Source organism: Podarcis muralis, chromosome 14 (genome assembly GCF_964188315.1).
Source record: "Podarcis muralis chromosome 14, rPodMur119.hap1.1, whole genome shotgun sequence".
NCBI lineage: Eukaryota > Metazoa > Chordata > Lepidosauria > Squamata > Lacertidae > Podarcis > Podarcis muralis.
The window spans coordinates 29,791,218-29,809,118 of record NC_135668.1 but is presented as its reverse complement, the minus strand read 5'-3'; the positions used below and the strand labels follow the sequence as shown (position 1 = coordinate 29,809,118).

The following is a 17,901-nucleotide window of genomic DNA, read 5'->3' as shown; positions in this document are numbered from 1 at the left end:
CATGGGGGCAGGGACTGCATTTCCCAGCCTAACCTACGTCATAGGCAGTGCTATTTTTATGGACAAAGAGGTGCCGGAACTCACCATGAACACCTCCCTCGTTCACTTAGAATGGCAATGCCGTGGGAACTGTTCTGGCTAGTTCCCCCCTGGGGGGGGGGGGGATCCCTGCTCCCAGGGGTGCTGTGAACATAAGAAGAGGCTGCTGGATCAGGCCAGTTGCCTATCTGGTTCAGCATCCGTTTTCCACAGTGGCCAACCAGATGTCTGTGGGAAACCTGCGAACAGGATCTGAGCGCAAGAGAACTCTCCACTTTCCAGTGACTGGTATTCAAAATAATTACTGCCTCCAACTTTGAAAGCAGAGCATAGCAGCCATCAATAGCTCCCCCCCCCCATGAGTCTGTCCAATCCTCTTTTAAAGGCCTCCAAGTTGATGGCCATCACTGCCTCCTGTGGGAGGGAGTTCCAGAGGTTAACTTTGCGCTGCGTATGCGCCACGTGGGGATTAAATGAGATTGGGGAGAAGCAGGTCCGCCACCTTGAGCTCTTTGAAGAAGAATGCTGGATGAAAGAAAAAGAAAGAAAGAAAGAAAGAAAGAAAGAAAGAAAGAAAGAAAGAAAGAAAGAAAGAAAGAAAGAAAGAAAGAAAGAAAGAGGAAGGGAGGGAAAGAGAGAGAAAGGAAGGAAGGAAGGAAAAGAAAGAAAAAGAAAGAAAGAAACTCCTTCTTGACAGCCTCCTTGGAAGCACCTGCTCTTCGTTGGGAGAGCGGCGGCGTGGCTTCTGAGCGCGGGCAGAGTGCGCCTCTCGCCTTCCCCGGCCACGGGCTGGAAGGGGCCGGCCTTTCCTCTGCCCTCCCCGGAGGCGGCCACCGCTGCTGCTGCTCCTCCTCCTCCCCGCCGGCGTCCCGAGGCTCGCAGTCCGACTCCGGCCGTCTCCACCGCGGGCGAGATGCGGGCGCAGCTGCTGCCGCTGTTCCTGCTTGCGGTTTTCTCCGCGCTCGGCTCCTGCCTGCTCAGCCACCAGGAAGGTACGGCGGAGCGCGAGCGCGCGTGGGGGGCACGAGAGAGGGAGCCATTCCCCCTCCCCCGAGAGGAGGAGGGGCAGGAGCCGGTGACGATTTGTGGGGGGCTCCGAAGGGGGCGGCTGGCGCAAGAAGCGCACCTCTATGGGGGGGGAGAGAAAGAAAAGCGGGGGCGGAGGAGCCTCCGCGCCTGGCCCCGTTTCTCCCCACGCCACATTCCCTTTCGCTTTCACTACTTCGCCCTCGGAGGGTTTGGCCAGGAGCGCGCGTGTCCTCAGGCGCCCGCAGAAAAATGGAGGCGGCTAGGGCGAGAGCAGTCAACGTGCGCCTGCCTCCCCACGCTCAGAGTTTTGTGTTTTTATCTTGTATTTTATGCTGTGAACCGTCCTGAAATCTCCGGATGAAGGACGGTATACAAATTTAATAAATAAGGATTATTCAGTATTATAATATTATCTCCTCTGCCTCCCTTCACTGGCTGGGATGGCAGGAACTTGGGTGGGTGGTCACCATCGTCCTGGGCGAGGGGTGTGCGGAGGCGCAGCTTGCTTCTGTGCATAATGTGCGGTGTAGTGGTTAGAGTGTTGGACTAGGGACCTGTGTGAGCAGGGTTCAAATCCCCACACAGCCATGAAGCTCACTAGGTGACCTTGGGACTGACCGACCTCATAGGGTTGTTGTGAGGATAAATTAGTTATGCCTGCTATCTTGAGTTCCTTGCAGGAGAGGCAGGATATACAGGGTGAGTCTTTTAAAAGAGGCCCCGTGGAACAGGTGTACGGTACAGTGGTACCTTGGGTTAAGAACTTAATTTGTTCTGGAGGTCCATTCTTAATCTGAAGCTATTCTTAACCTGAGGCACCACTTTAGCTAATGGGGCCTCCCGCTGCCACTGCACCACCGCCACACGATTTCTGTTCTCATCCTGAAGCAAAGTTCTTAACCCAAGTTACTATTTCTGGGCTAGCAGAGTCTGTAACCTGAAGCGTCTGTAACCCGAGGTACCACTGTACTCTGTATCCACCGGGCCTCTTTTAAAGGACTCGCCCTGTAAATGCTAATACTGTAATAAGATGTGAAACAGAATCTTGCTAATTAGTAGCTTAGGGTAGCATTTAATACACATCCAGCTCACACTGAAAACAGATGACTTCCGCCAAAGACTTCTGGAAACTCATTTGTTAAGGCTGTTGCAGCCTATAGCTCTGTGAAGGGGAAACTACCATTCCCAGGATTCTTTTGGAGACGTTAGGTGGCTTAATGGGGACTTGGATGTGCATTAAATGTATTGTGCGGATCTGCCCTTTCTTTTTTTAAAGTCTCTCGTTTTGTCTTTTTCTTCTTCCCTCAACAGAGGAATTTCTCTTCAAGACATGGATGTCTCAGGTAAGGCCCTCCTGCCCATTCATAAGCCGCCACTCCCCCAAAGTTAGGTATAACCCCCCTATGCTCAAGGCCTGTTTCACTTTCCCTTGGCCTGGTTCCACTGGAAGGGACTTTCCTGCGGACTTTCAAGGGAGAGTGGGAGGGAAGAGAGCAAGTGCCGCCTTCGCCTCCCTCCCTCCCTCCTTCCTTCCTTCTCTCCCTCCCTCCTTCTTCCTTCTGTGTTGTCCTGGCTGTTCTCTAGTAGTGTGACCCTCCAGAGGGATTTTTTAGGTCTTTCTCAAGAAGTGCTGGATTTGGAGAGTCACTTTGAATTAAATCGGAACTAATGGGAAATATCTCCACAAGAATCAGCATTTTGCATAACTGTCTTCCAGACAGCCACCTCTTTTTGTCACCTTTCAGCAAGCAGTAAAAGGCAGCTCATTTCCTTCCATCCAGGAAGTACCTCACCCTTCCTATTCTCTATTCTATCCCCCAGGGAGGGTGGTCTGAGCTGTGTGTGTTTTTTTCCACACAGGTGCCTGCCTGCCAGCCTGCCTGGAAACAAAGGTGCAAAGCCATGCAGCCCCAGTAAGCCAGTTGCTAGGTCTGAAATGATGACAAACTGGTTTCTGAGCATCTCTCTTTATTATTATTATTATTATTATTATTATTATTATTATTAAATACTTAGGATATACTGTTGTTCATAAAAATATATAGAGAGTCATACATGTAGCCATGCAATAAAAACTGAAATTTTAGATTTTTTTGAGCATGTGGCCAAGAGGACCCCATGCTAAAGAATTGTTCGTTACAGGACCAGCTCAGGCACTCAGTGGCCTTTTAAACTGGGTTGGGGCGGGGTTATTGGTTTTGTTTGTTTTTATGGTTTTTATATTGCAATCTGCCCTATGATCTTTGGATGAAGGACAGTATAGAAATTTAATAATAGTAGTAGTAGTGGTTGTTGTTGTTTAGTCGTGTCCGACTCTTCGTGACCCCATGGACCAGAGTACGCCAGGCACTCCTATCTTCCCTCCCACAGCTTGGTCAAACTCATGCTGGTAGCTTCGAGAACACTGTCCATCCATCTCGTCCTCTGTCCTTTCTCCTTGTGCCCTCCATCTTTCCCAACATCAGGGTCTTTTCCAGGGAGTCTTCTCTTCTCATGAGGTGGCGAAAGTATTGGAGCCTCAGTTCAGGATCTGTCCTTCCAGTGAGCACTCAGGGCTGATTTCCTTAAGAATGGAGAGATTTGATCTTCTTGCAGTCCATGGGACTCTCAAGAGTCTCCTCCAGCACCATAACTCAAAAGCATAATTCTTCAGCGATCAGCCTTCTTTATGGTCCAGCTCTCACATCCATACATAGTAGTAGTGGTAAGGTTTACCTTACCACTACTACTATGTAAAGGGACCCCTGACCGTTAAGTCCACTCGTGGCCATATCTGGGGTTGCGGCGCACATCTCGCTTTATTGGCCGAGGGAGCCGGCGTTCAGCTTCTGGGTCATGTGGCCAGCATGACTAAGCCGCTTTTGGTGAACCAAAGCAGCGCACGGAAACGCCATTTACCTTCCCGCCGGAGCGGTACCTATTTATCTACTTGCACTTTGACGTGCTTTCGAACTGCTAGGTCGGCAGGAGCTGGGACTGAGCAACGAGAGCTCACCCCGTCGCGGGGATTCGAACCACCGACCTTCTGACGGCAAGTCCTAGGCACTGTAGTTTAACCCACAGCGCCACCCACATCAGGAGTAGTGGTACTAAATGGAATAAATGATGCCTGAAGAGCCACAGGTTCACCACCTGCATCACAGTAGGCAGCTTATGCCTTGGTCTCTTACCACCCACCAGTTCCCATGTCTCAGTTCCATGACTGAAATGGCTACTTCAGATTGAAGTGGGGTGGGGGATTTCCAAAGAAGGTGCGGTTTGTGAGCAAGGGAGGGGGAGGCACTTCTCTGTTCTAAATCTGCCCAGGGTTGCACTTTCAGTTCTGTGTGCTGCAGCTGCTGTGTCCTTCCTCTCTCCCACAGAACAATAAGCAGTACGGCCTGGAGGAGTATCAGCGGCGCTTTCAGATCTTCCTTAGTAACAAGCAGAAGATTGAGAAGCACAATGCTGGGAATCATACCTTCCAAAGTACGGACCCTGCTCTTGAGATACCTTTTAAAAGAGGGCAAGGTTGACGGCAGACCTGGCTTCACAACTCCCTCTTCTCTCTCTCCTTCTTTCCTCAGTGGGTCTCAACCAGTTTGCCGACATGACATTTGCTGAATTCAGAAAAAAGTATCTCTGGCGCGAACCCCAGGTAAAGGCTTGCACCTTCCTGCCCTTTCCCTCCCCACCCCACCACCCCCATCATACAAGGAACCTTTGGGGGCTCACCATGCAACCCTGGGCTTGCGTCCTTGCCATGTTCTCTATTGCACATGTCTTTCGGAAGTCACAGGTGCGCGTCCTTCACACCTAACCCTTAAGCATGCTTGTACAAGAGAGGAATCCTTACATGGGTTGACTGTGTGCCTTTGCCCCAGAGAATGCATCTAAGAAAGTTCAAAATCCAGGAAGCCAGACCCACACACAAAGCCCGGGATTGAATGCCAGTGCATCTGTTTATTGCAGAAGGTGGCGGGAGGGGTGGGGGTGGGGATTCAGTTTCACAGCAAGCAATGCACTGCAGCATACCAACATAAATTTATTGTCATAGTTATCATTATTATGTTTATTTATTTATATCCTGCCTTTGCCCCAGAATGGGACTCCAGGTGGCATACCCAAATTAAAGCAACACAGATAAAACGCCAAAAGCTAAAAACATATAACAGATAATGGTTAAAAAGCAATTCAACTCCGAAAGAATTAAAAATGTATAAAAAACAAATATACAAAAATGCAAATAGTATAAACAGCACAGCAATACAGTCGTACCTTGGATCCCGAACGCCTTGCAAGTCGAACGTTTTGGCTCCCGAACGCTGCAAACCTGGAAGTGACTGTTCCAGTTTGCGAACTATTTTTGGAAGCCGAATGTCCGATGGGGCTTCTGCTGCTTCTGATTGGCTGCAGCCAATCAGAAGCTGTGCTTTGGTTTCCAAACGTTTTGGAAGTCGAACGGACTTCCAGAACAGATTCTGTTCGACTTTCAAGGTACGAGTGTATTAAAACCCTTTCCTTTTAAAAGCAGTCCTTTACCAAAGCCTGTCAAAATAAAACAGTCTTCCCCTGCTGGCGGAATGGCAACAAGGAGGAAGCCAGTCTAATTTCCCTAAGAAAGGAGTTCAAAAGTCTGGGAGCAGTCACTGCCAGAGCCCTCTCTCATGTCACCACCAAGCATGCCTCTGAGGGTGGCAGGACTAAGGGAAAGGCCTCCTCCAAAGATCTCAGAGCCCAGGCAGGTTTGTATGGGAGAAGATGATCCTTCAGACAGCTTGGGCCCAAGCCAAATAGGGCTTAATAGGTCCTAACTTGTGCCTTTTGCACCAGCGTCAAAGCAATGATTCTTCAACATCAACTTCGTTGGACTGGTCATGTTGTGTGGATGCCTGATTATTGTCTTCCAAAGCAACTACTCTACGTATTCCGAACTTAAAAATGGAACGCGTAATGCTGGTGTTCAACAAAAGAGGTTTAAAGACTCTCTCAAGGCAAATCTTTAAAAATGTAGTATAAACGCACACCAACAACTGGGAAACACTGGCCTGCAAGCACTCCAGTTGGAGAACAGCCTTTACCAAAGGTGTCATGGGCTTTGAAGATGCTCGAACTCAGGATGCAAGGGAGAAGCACACTAAGAGGAAGGCACGCTTGGCAAATCCACACTGTGATCAACTCCCACCTGGAAACCTATATCCCTACTGTGGAAGGACGTGTGGATCCAGAATTGGCCTCCACCGTCACTTATGGATTCACTGTTAAGACCATGTTCATGGAAGAGAATCTTACTTGGCTACGAGTGATCGCCAAAGAAGAAGACTGTGCTCTTCTACTTTCACAATAAATTCTCAGAAGAGAGGGAGAAGCACATTGTCCTAAAGAAAAAGGAAGGAAGCACATCAGTTTGGTGCGAAGCTCTGGAAGATAGAACAGAGCTTAAAATTTACCTGTCACAGTAGTGTGTGCGTGCATGCTGTATTTAATTTTTTTAATTTCATAGAATTCATATACAGACAGTTAAAATGACTATTTAAAGCATTCAGTAAATTAAAATTATTATCAGTGATAAACTAAACACAGATTAGAACACAGATCGACATTCAACATACCTGGATAGGCTTTCCTAAATAAAAAATTACAGCAAAGGCTCTGTCAATTGGCAGGGAGTTCCAAAGTGTATGTGCTAAAAGACTTGAGTTTTTATACCTCTCTTTCCGAAGGATAAACATTGGACTTAGTATTTATATGGCCCCCTTTCAGGTGGTCAGTGTTAAGTTGTGGGTGAACATATCAGACAACACAGCGATTCTTCAAACAGCTCTTGTTTATTCACAGGTCAGAACAGAACTGAACTGAAGGGTTCAGCCAGCCTGCTCATATAGAGCTCCACTAGAACGCATCAGTAACCACTTTCTGTAACTATCCAATCACTGAATGTCACTTTCAATCCCTTATTTGCATATGTGGACGTGAGTGAAAACTATCTACAGTATCCCCCTGCTGGCCCAGGGTGAGAACTTCAGTACATAACAGTCATAGTGATTCACTTATACTATCTCAAGCCTGAAATTAAAGGTGATGCTGGACTAGCAAGGACCCAGCACCCAGGGGGCATTTCAGGAGGTTCCTTCACCTCCGCATGCCATATTCACGTGCCAGGGGAACCCATGGACCAGGCAGGTGCTGTATGGGGAGTGGCTGAGCACCCAGTTTAAATATGGAGTACTGCATTTTGTGAACACATTATTACCCAAATTGCATTCAGGTTCTGAAAATAGAGCTCTAACCGTCTAAAAATAAGGCATCCTGGAAACACACAAAGTCTGGAGGAGGAAGACAGCATGTTTTAAATAGAGGCTTTAAAAATACTTTCCTGTAAGCAATAAAATGCTGTGGTTGTGTTTTGTTTTTTCAAAAATAGGGACTTGAGCAGTTTTATTTCATTGCCTTATTTTTGCTCTGTAATGCATTGAAAGTGAAAAATATTTTTGTAAACCATGGAATCGGAAAAAAATATTTTCTTAAAACAGGCTAGCCAACTTACTTGTGAATTTTACTCTCAAGTCATTATTGCAATTCCCAGTAGGATTATTTTACATATAATTAGTGTAATATGGAGAAGGGTTGCCAAGCGTCATATGGTGAACTCGTGGTGGTGGTGTCTGATACTATTTTGCTCCTGCAGCTGATGTGAGGCTGTACGTGGGAGATGGTGGCTTGCGGAGGTGGCAATTGAGCCAGAGACTCCACCAGCCTCCAAGCCCCCGTTCTTATTTGATGTGCCGCAGCGGATTGTGGCCAACCAACCTGGCAACGCTCACCACTTGTGGCTCAGGGGCTTCTGTGTCTGGGGTACATCAGCTGCCAGCTGAGTGAGGGGCTCTCTTGTTGTTTCCAGAACTGCTCAGCCACCATTGGCAACTTCATCAGCCGTGGTGGGGCATGTCCAAAAACCATAGACTGGAGGAAGAAAGGAAATTTTGTGACACCTGTGAAAAATCAGGTAAGGAACTGATCCTGAAGGCCACTCTCCCACCCTCAACTGTTGGTCCCACAGAGCAATTGAAAATATGTTTCCACTGGAGGCCCAAAAGGGTTTTAAATGTAATTCCAGTTGTGGGCTTATGTTTTCTTAAGGTTTTGCTGATAGGGATAGTGCTACAGATATAAACTTGGTTTGCACATAACATTAAAACACAGTTTATTAACCCACGGCTCAGTGTTATGCGTGAACTATAGTTTCTCTGCTGCCAACAAACCACGACCTGAAGCCATGGTTTGATGTCAACTTAAGCCCTTGGGCTTGGCGTTACATGCGAACGTAGCCGCTTTCCTTAACTATGGTTTGTTTGGCTTCCCCACCCCAGATGCTCACCAAACTACAAAGGCACAAGTTGCTGGAAAACAAGCTGTGAGGAACAAACTGTGGTTGGTTTGACTATCTGTGGCACAGCTTTTGGTTTGTTGAACAAACCATGGGTTAGAATTAGGTGTGAACCAGGCCACTGTGCCTTCCTTTACCTGTGGGAAGAGAGTTGTTGCTTTTTCTCATGCCTTCCCCTTCCTTCTTGCCATTTTTGAATTTACTGACATGCTCTGTGTGTTGTATATTTATCTGTCCAACGAGCTGTATTTTGATGTTCTGGATGTTTGCTGTAAGCTGCTTTGGGTGCAACTTATTGTGGAAAAGCGCCATATAAGTAAACTCAGTCAACCAGTCTTCTTCTTCTTTCCTTACTTCCATCCATCTGACTTCTCCCTCCTCCTCAAGGGTCCCTGTGGCAGTTGCTGGACTTTCTCAACCACTGGGTGCTTGGAGTCTGCTATTGCCATCGCAACAGGAAAGCTACTGGACCTGGTAAGGCTCCCCTGTTGAACTCTGGCCTTGTTGAACTCTGGCCTATCTGGTCCCCTCTCTTCCATGTCTGTGTGGCCTGTGTTAACCTCATGAAAGTCTAGGCCACATCTGGGTTAAGAAAAAGTGGCTTGCCTCTTCAGAACCAAGTGGAGACAAAAGGACTGGGCATCCACGGCAGCAAAAAGGGAATGTTAGAAGCTCAACGTGCATTTAAAGCAGCTGAAAGCAGCAAAGCTCATGTACGTGCAGGAACACACAGCCAAACAGCTGAAAGTCTTGCTCAAGGAGATTTGTCCACAGCCAGAGGCAGGTGTTACAAGTTAATTAACAGTTAATCCTCTAACTTGTAATGCCCATTCCCTTTCAGGAGCCTGCCTCTGGCTGTGGACAAATCTCCCTGAGCAAGGAAAACATCTGGAGGGCCGAGTTTGCCTACGCCTGGATTAACTGAATGCAGGTTTTGGAAGGGACAGGCTTCCACTTCCTACTTTTAGTGCAGGCCAATTTACCCAGGGACGCGGGTGGCACTGTGGGTTAAACCAAAGAGCCTAGGACTTGCTGATCAGAAGGTCAGCGGTTCGAATCCCCGTGATGGGGTGAGCTGCCGTTGCTCGGTCCCTGCTCCTGCCAACCTAGCAGTTTGAAAGCACGTCAAAGTGCAAGTAGATAAATAGGTTTCCAGCGGGAAGGTAAACAGCGTTTCCGTGTGCTGCTCTGGTTCACCAGAAGCGGCTTAGTCATGCTGGCCACATGACCAGCATGGCCACATGACCATGACCAGCTGTATGCCGGCTCCCTCGGCCAGTAAAGTGAGATGAGCGCCGCAACCCCAGAGTTGGCCACAACTGGAGCTAATGGTCAGGGGTCCCTTTACCATTACCTTTAATTTACCTGGAAACCAGGGATTGAAGAAACCCTTCTTTGGCTGTAGTTAATGTAATCTTTCTATAAGGGGTGACCGGAAAGTTCGGTGAATGGTCACAGAAATCAGACAGCAAGAAATATTTGAACCTACCTTACAGGCCTTCAAAGTAGCCCCCCTCTGATACAATGCACCATTGACTACGTTTGTAGAACTGTTGGAAACTTCTGGAGAAGTCCTCTTTTTGTACTGCTTTCTGGAGAAGTCCTCTTTTTGTACTGCTTTCAGTTCCCTCGTCACAGCAGCTTGGACATGTGAAATGTTGGGAAATCTGTGCCCATTCAGTTCAGATTTCAGTTTTGGAAAAAGAAAGAAATCCGGTGGGGCCAGATTGGGAGAATATGGAGGGTGGGACAACTCAGTAATGATTTCATGCGGAACATACCATCATTTGGACAGAGAAATGACGATCCCATATCAATAACTCACGAACTCTGTCATTGCCGCCGTTCTGCTTGTTGACGGTCTGACAGACTGAGGCTCATCTTCAATGGTTTGCCGCCATTCACAGAAACGCTTAAACCACTCATACGCCGTCTTTCGAGTTACAGCTTCATCTCCGTACACAATTGTGAGCATTTTGTGGGTTTCCAGTGCCGATTGTATGTTTGAATACTTCTCGCTGTTCAATTTCTGTGACCATTCACCGAACTTTCCAGTCACACGTTTATTTATAGTACTGAAATTTTTTTGTATGTTCTTTTGTATGCTGTTTTATTATGTTACTATAACATTGTTTTTGCACTGTTTTGATTTTGGAATGCATTCCTGTTTTCTTTGCTGTAAGCTGTTATGAGCATATTTATTAATTTTTTGTGTGAAAAGGCAGTACACAAATAAAATTATAAATGAATGCAGGAGTTTCTCCCTCCCCCAGGCTGAACAGCAACTGGTTGACTGTGCTCAGGCCTTCAACAACCATGGATGTAGTGGGTAAGTTCAAGGTGTTACTATTAGTATATAAAGCCCTTAACAAGTTAGTACAAGTTTACATGCGTTATCACTTTACCTCATATACACCCACTCAACTGCTTTGGTTGGCGGAACTGACACTGGTGCCAAGTAACTTGTTCTGCATTTGTAATATTCATTCTTTTAGTGTTCCAGCACCTACACTTTGGAACTCCCTGCCTCTTGATATCATTGGGCATTTTTCGGTGCCAGCTGAAAACATTTTTGTTTAGATCGGCCTATTTAGACATTTAAAACATTGATGCGAGTTTTAATCTCTTTGTATTTTAACTTCCTGAAAGTGTTAAATTATTGTTAATTTTTCTAAGTGATAGTCTTATGGTTTCATCTTTTCTGTAAACTGCTTTGGGGATTTTCACAATCTAGCTGCATATAATTTTTATGAAATAGATACGTAAGTGGCAGCATCTGGGAAACAACCCCCCCCCCATATCTTCTGAGTAATCTCAGCCCTTCCTTATCATAGTAATACCTTCAAACTCAGTGTTCCATCCCCTGCACCCCCCTTCCCACAACCTTCCTCAATCTCCACAGCGAGAGAACGAGCTCAGAATGAGCAGGCTGATTTGTACTGTTGTGTCTCTGCCTCCCCAGGGGACTCCCTAGCCAAGCGTTTGAATACATCCTGTACAACAAAGGGCTGATGGGGGAGGATGACTACCCATACACCGCACAGGTATTGTTGCTAGGATTAGGATTGCAGAGTAGAAGAGGGCAGGCACTGCCCTCCCCAATGAGCCATCTCTAACGGGCCTCCCTTGTCTCATGCACAGAACGGGACCTGCAAATTCCAAGGTCAGAAGGCCATTGCATTCGTCAAAAAAGTCGTCAACATTACGCTGGTGAGTGACTCCTCCTGCCATGCATTTTGCTTTTCCCAAGAGGTGAAAATAAAATGTAACTGAACTTCTACTGGAAGTTCGAACTTGTCCGGCCCCTTCTTAGAAAGAGGGGTAACAGTAAACAGAAAACACCTGGCTGTGAGTGGCGGATTGCTCGTACTTTCCCACTTTGCACATCTTCTCTGGCCCTTAAGAAATGGGTCCTGAGTCTGGCCATTGTTTGCTTTGTGTCCTGGGGAGTTCCTCCTCAGCCTTTGCTGAGCCAGGGCCAAGCATTGCATGTTAAGCTCCGAGACGGAGAAGAGAAAGGACTTATTCATGCAGCACATAGTTAAACTCTGGAACTCTCTGCCACAGGAGGCAGTGATGCCCACCAACTTGGATGGCTTTAAAAGAGGATGAGACAAATTCACAGAGGAGAGGGCTATCAATGGCTATTCTCTGCCTCCACTGTTGGGGGCATCTTTGCTTCTGAATACTAGTTGCTGGAAGCCGCTAGAGCAGCCTTTCTCAACCTGTGGGTCCGCAGATGTTGTTGGACTACAACTCCCATCACCCCTAGCTAGCAAGGCCGGAGCTCAGGGATGATGGGAGTTGTAGTCCAACAACATTTGTGGACCCACAGGTTGAGAACCGCTGCGCTAGAGGGAAGGGTGCTCTTGTTCTCAAAATCCTGCTTGTGGGTTTCCCACAGGAATCTGGTTGGCTTATGTGATAACAGGATGTTGGACTAGATGTGCCCCTGGCCTGATCCAGCAGGCTCTTCTTATGCTCCTATGACTTTCTCCTTCCAGAATGATGAGCAAGGCATGGTGGAAGCTGTGGGGAGGTACAATCCATTGAGCTTTGCCTTTGAAGTGACAGACGACTTTATGTTGTACACGAAGGGTGTTTACACCAGGTGAATATATTGAGCCATGAACAAGGCAGTGTGTGTGTGTGTTTGTGTGTGTGTGTGTGTGTGTGTGTGTGTAATGGGACTGGTTTATAGATAATGCCAAGGGTCATTGTCATGGCCCTGTAGCTCATCTTGCATCTTGCAGGGCATGTTAGCATTTGTGTGGTTGCACCACTAGGACTCAGTGTTTGTCGAGCAAAGAAGGGAGAGCAGGAAAAGATGCTTGACTTTCCATCTGCTCTCTTACCTGGGTTACTTCAGTCTCTTCTGATTTGGTCAGATGACCTCACCTGGAGACTGCTGAAGCCATCAGGGTCAAGGCTCCACCTGCCTTTCCTGGGTCAAATTGCAAGAACAAGTACTGAGATTGAACACTAGGAAGCCTCAGTCTTGATGGTCTGAGCTGCTGGGCAGCGCAAGGGGCTGTCTTCAAAGGTGGTGGGCTCTCTTTCATGGGAGGGTTTTAAGCAGAAACTGCATGGCCCCCTCCTCTCATGGATTCTGCAAGAGTAGGTTTCCTGGACAGTAGGTTCCATATTCAACACACAGTAAATATTTTTTTAAAAATCATTTTCTTTCTACAGCAAACACTGTGAGAAAACTCCAGACAAAGTCAATCATGCTGTCCTGGCTGTGGGCTACGGAGAGGAGAATGGCCTTCTGTACTGGATTGTCAAAAATTCCTGGGGCCCCTCGTGGGGCATGGATGGGTAAAGTATTCCTCTTTAGTCTCTGAAGCCACCTCCTTTGCTACAGACTCTCTCAGATGCTAAGATCTGCAGAAGATGCCCTTTTGGTAACTCCTCTGCCTTTAGAGGCATAGGGTGGTGGCGGCGGCGGCCCAAGAGATTGCCTTCTCTGTGGTGGCCCCTAAGCTGTGGAATGCCCTCCTCACAGTGGTTTGTCTGGCCCCTTCATTATACAGCTTCTGGAGAATGCCAAAGACACACCTCTTTCCTGTGACTTTTGGTACCTGTGGTGTATGTTTTTAGGACTCACCTAATTTTATGCTTCTGGGTTGTTTAAATGGTTTTTAAGGCTTTAACCCGCCCTGGTACCTTAGGGTGAAGGACAGATAATAAAATTATTATTAATAATAAACCAACCTTTGCCAACCTGGTGCTGTCCAGATGTTTTGGGTTACAATTCCCATCAGCCCCAGCTGGCTGGTGGGAGTTGTAGTCAGAAATATATAGCTAGACTCAATGGCTGTTTTGGGATTCTTAGCTGATCCTCTGGCACCATCTAGTGGCTTGCTTCAGTGCTGAGGATAATAATATCAAGAATTAGGTTGCCAATTTCATCCATAGAAAGCCCACAAAGGATCCCCCCTGCCAGCTCTCCTTAGACTTGATCAGGCCATAAATATTCAAGATTTACTTGGGCATCATGTAAACCCCACCCCTTCTCCAAAATCTGATTTATAATGCAAAAGATTATTTGGAGTTTGTTGTACATCTTCATCCTGCCTATGCGGTCCTGAAGTAGTAGTAGTATTATTATTATTATTATTATTATTATTATTATTATTATTATTATTAAAATTTCATTCTCATTAGACAGCTGGGAAATGGGGCAAGAGAGGGTTTGGGGCTGGCAGCATCAGCTCCCGTAACTTCTAGGCTAGATTACTGCAATGTGTTGTATGTTGGGCTGCCTTTGAAGACTGTTTGATGCTAGTACAGAATGCAGTGGCCAGACTACCAGTTGGGGCTAGGCTGGTTTGAACATAGAGCAATTCTGGCCTGGGTTCACTGACTGATCATTTGTTTCTTAGCCCAATTCCAAAATGCTGGTGTTGAACCACAAAGCATTGCAGGGCTTGTGGTCACAGTACCTTAAGGACCCTATTTCCCTATCCAGCCAGACGCTCAGATTAACACCAGAGGCCTTTCTCTGTGTGCAGTGGCCCATCAGCTGCAGAATACTTTCCTCTGAGGCCCCTCTGGCACCAGTTTTGTTATCCTTCCAGCACCAGGCAAAGATGGGTTTATTTTCTCAGGTATTTGGACAGCGCTAATGGTCTGGCTTTTGGACATCTATTTTTGGTACTCAGCCTTGTGGTAATGGGGTGGTTATTTTGCTGACGGGTTTTTGTGGAAGAACACTGTTGCATATTTGTTTCATTTTAATGGATTTTTAATGCATAGTTCTGCTGTTATGTCTGTAAATTGCCTTGAGACTCCTTTGTGTGAAGTGAGACACTTAATAAATTGAACTAATCTAATCAAGAGAAGCACCATCCTTCAAACTGCTTCTCATCTTCAGGGTGCAGCGGGACAATTTTCTAGCAAAGCCTCAAGCATTCCAAGACACACCTTGTTGAATCGCGTCTTAGGAACATAGGGAGCTGCCTTAGACCAAGGGCTTGTCCACACTTCCACTTGTCCTGTGCCTAGAAAGTACAGGTCTGAACAGTTTTGCTTTTGCTTCGCTGCTTCCCCCTGGAAAACCAGCTCTCCAGCTCTAAAGAGGAGCAAACATTAATTCATAGAAAACCCAATTGATGTTTGCTCCGATTCAGAGGTAAAGATGTTTTCTCAGGGAAAAGCTGCAGGACAAGCAGAAGTCTGGATGAGCCCCAAGTCAGAACACTGGTCCATCTAGCCCAGTGTTGTCTGCAGTGATTGGCAGTGCCTCTTCAGGGTTTTAGACAGGGAGCCTTTCCTAGCCCTACCTGAAGATGCCATTGGGGATTGAACCTGAGAATTTATGCATGCAAAGCAGAAGCTCTACCTCTGAGCCACAGCCCAACCTGCCCTTAAGGGTTTTGTGTGCATTCCTCTCTGATAAGGCAACGCCTATGAATGAAAACCTGTTTTCTCTTTTAGATACTTCTATATTGAACGTGGAAAGAACATGTGTGGCCTTGCTGACTGTGCCTCCTTCCCAGTCCCTCTTGTCTAAAGCCAGCCTGGATTCTGGTGCCAGGGAGCTGGTAGTGATGGGCCGCTATGCTGAAAATCGAAGCTGGAATGAAGTTCATCGAAGCCAAGAAGCGGGGCAGTTTATCTTGTAATGGATTTTCAAGCACACACCTCCTCTACATGTGTGTCTGATACTGTGAAAAAGTTTTTGACCCAAGTTGCTGCACTTTCCTAGTTCCCTGTGTATCTTGTTTTTCTAGCACAGTTGCTCACCTTATCCAAAATCATGCTCCTTTTCTTAAGATTTTCTTTATTCCCTACCATTCCCCTAGCACGAGCTTAGGGCAGTACACACAATCATAAAAATCCAGCACTAAAACCAAGAGTAAAATCACAGTTTGCAACAAAATCCAGTAAAAATTAATGTATCACAGCCAGCAATAAGTTAGGTAGGCCAATTGCACTTATGTTATGAAGGCAATAGGACAAATTTTTAACTACTGTCTAAACACAGACCAACTGAAACAAGGTGGGGAAAACAAGTGCCATAACTGGGGGTCATGTGTACCTTTTACACCCTTAGAAAACTTGTTGTTGGGCTCATTGCTTTGTCTTTGTGTGCCCCAACTCCACTTTTTCTGCTTTCCAGAAACACCTCTTAGTGACTGACTTGAAATCTGTTCTCTCCCTTTCAGCAATTTCAGTGAGGCCTCAACCCATATGCCAAGAAATGCTGAGTTCTGACCAATTACTTTACACTATTGTTGGTTATCAGCTGCTTTCCCCCACTGCTGCCCCCCTCCCCGCCACAAGGGTTGAGTGTCTTTCTAGTGCCTTTCTAGTGAATTCAGCTGGCATGTGGTATAATGCTCTGGAAGCCTTAGAGCAGGGGTCAACAAAATTTCTCAGCAGGGAGCCAGTCCACTGTCCCTCAGACTTTGTGGGGGGGCGGACTATATTGGGGCGAGGGGGAAATGAACGAATTCCTATGCCCCACAAATAACCCAGAGATGCATTTTAAATAAAATAAAAGCACACATTCTACTCATGTAAAAACACCAGGCAGCCCCACAAATAATCCAGAGATGCATTTTAAATAAAAGGACACATTCTACTCGTGTAAAAACATGCTGAATCCCAGACCATCATTGGGCCGGATGCCTACCCATGCCTTAGAGCAGGCATGGCCAAACTTGGCCCTCCAGGTGTTTTGGGACTACAACTCCCATCATCCCTAGCTAACAGGACCAGTGGTAAGGGATGGTGGGGTTCAAAAAGCTTGGCTTTCTCATTCAGCCCAAACTGCTTCATATCTCCCAATTCCCAACATTTTGCACAGCTTTTGTTATCAGAATCCTACAATAAGAAGCCTTTGTGGAAGAGGTGGCATGCTTTTAAACCAATCCGTTCGTTATACAGATTGGCAAGGGGGGCACTTTTACAGCCCTTGTGATCACCTTGTTGATCACAGAAAGAACAAAACAGACACAAGGCTGGATTTTTCTTTATTGCTCTGTTTGCAAGTGAGAGTCTCTTCCCACCCTTGCCCCCAATGCAAGGGAGGTGAGAATTCTAGAACAAAATGAGGAACAACTTTAAAATACTTCAGAAATAGTCCAGCTCCTTAGCCAAGACCACTCAAAACCATAATTCAAACATCACAGAAATGGGTTGTACATGCAAATCAGATCATGCTCAGGGTTTTGTGTTTATTCAACATTTTTACAAGTCTATCACTCAGAGATTTGAACAATACCTGCTAATTGCTTTTCCAGGCCAAGCATCTTATTGAAAAGGTGAAAACCTTGATGTCAGAGATTATTGACACATACTGGCCCCATTCAAGTACAGTATTTTCTTTTGACATGTTTAATTGAGTGCTTGCAAGTGTAAAGATTTGTGGGCTGTGAAGGAGTGATTTTATCTCGAACTTCCTGCAACCTGTTTGGAGGGGTCTCACAGTTCCACCTGAGGCTGAAGATCGCCTTGCTCTTGCTCTGATGATTTGCCTGGTTCATGTTTTATATGTACACATATTCCTGAGCACATTTATGTACAGTACATATAACCCAATTTTGTATAACAAGTGATAATGTCTTTGCACAGATTGTTTTTAAAATTACAGTATTTGAACTGTTCTGCTTGAATTGGGAAACTCCTGTATGGTGTTAATATTGTAATGCTGAAGAAATCTTTAAGATGTTGGCATATTTGAAATAATCAGTTGCCTTTTACAGTTTATTTACATTAATCCTGTGTTTAAGCCCATAGCAATAAAACCAAGGGCTCCTGTAGGTGGTGATGATGAAGATCATGGGCTTAGGCAAGTAAAACAATAGAAATACTTACCGTAACTAATTTACCAATCACATCCCCAACAAAGTCTTGCTTCCCCCAACAAAAACCTTGGCTACACCCATAAAGATGGCAGAGCCCCCTTGTTCCTTTAACAGTCCTAATGAAGTGCAAATTCCCGGAAGCTTTTCTGTCCT

General features: G+C 46.2%; 1 protein-coding gene across 1 annotated transcript; it reads left to right on the top strand.

Moving 5' to 3' along the window:
- Positions 1-874: 874 nt before the first annotated feature.
- Positions 875-17,703, top strand: CTSH (cathepsin H). Its single transcript, XM_028706464.2, has 12 exons — positions 875-1,031; positions 2,380-2,411; positions 4,431-4,536; positions 4,635-4,705; positions 7,949-8,053; positions 8,822-8,908; positions 10,708-10,763; positions 11,397-11,478; positions 11,576-11,644; positions 12,439-12,545; positions 13,127-13,252; positions 15,374-17,703. Exons 1-12 carry the CDS (start codon positions 953-955, stop codon positions 15,447-15,449), a joined length of 996 nt encoding a protein of 331 aa, XP_028562297.2. The 5' UTR covers positions 875-952; the 3' UTR covers positions 15,450-17,703.
- Positions 17,704-17,901: the final 198 nt, after the last annotated feature.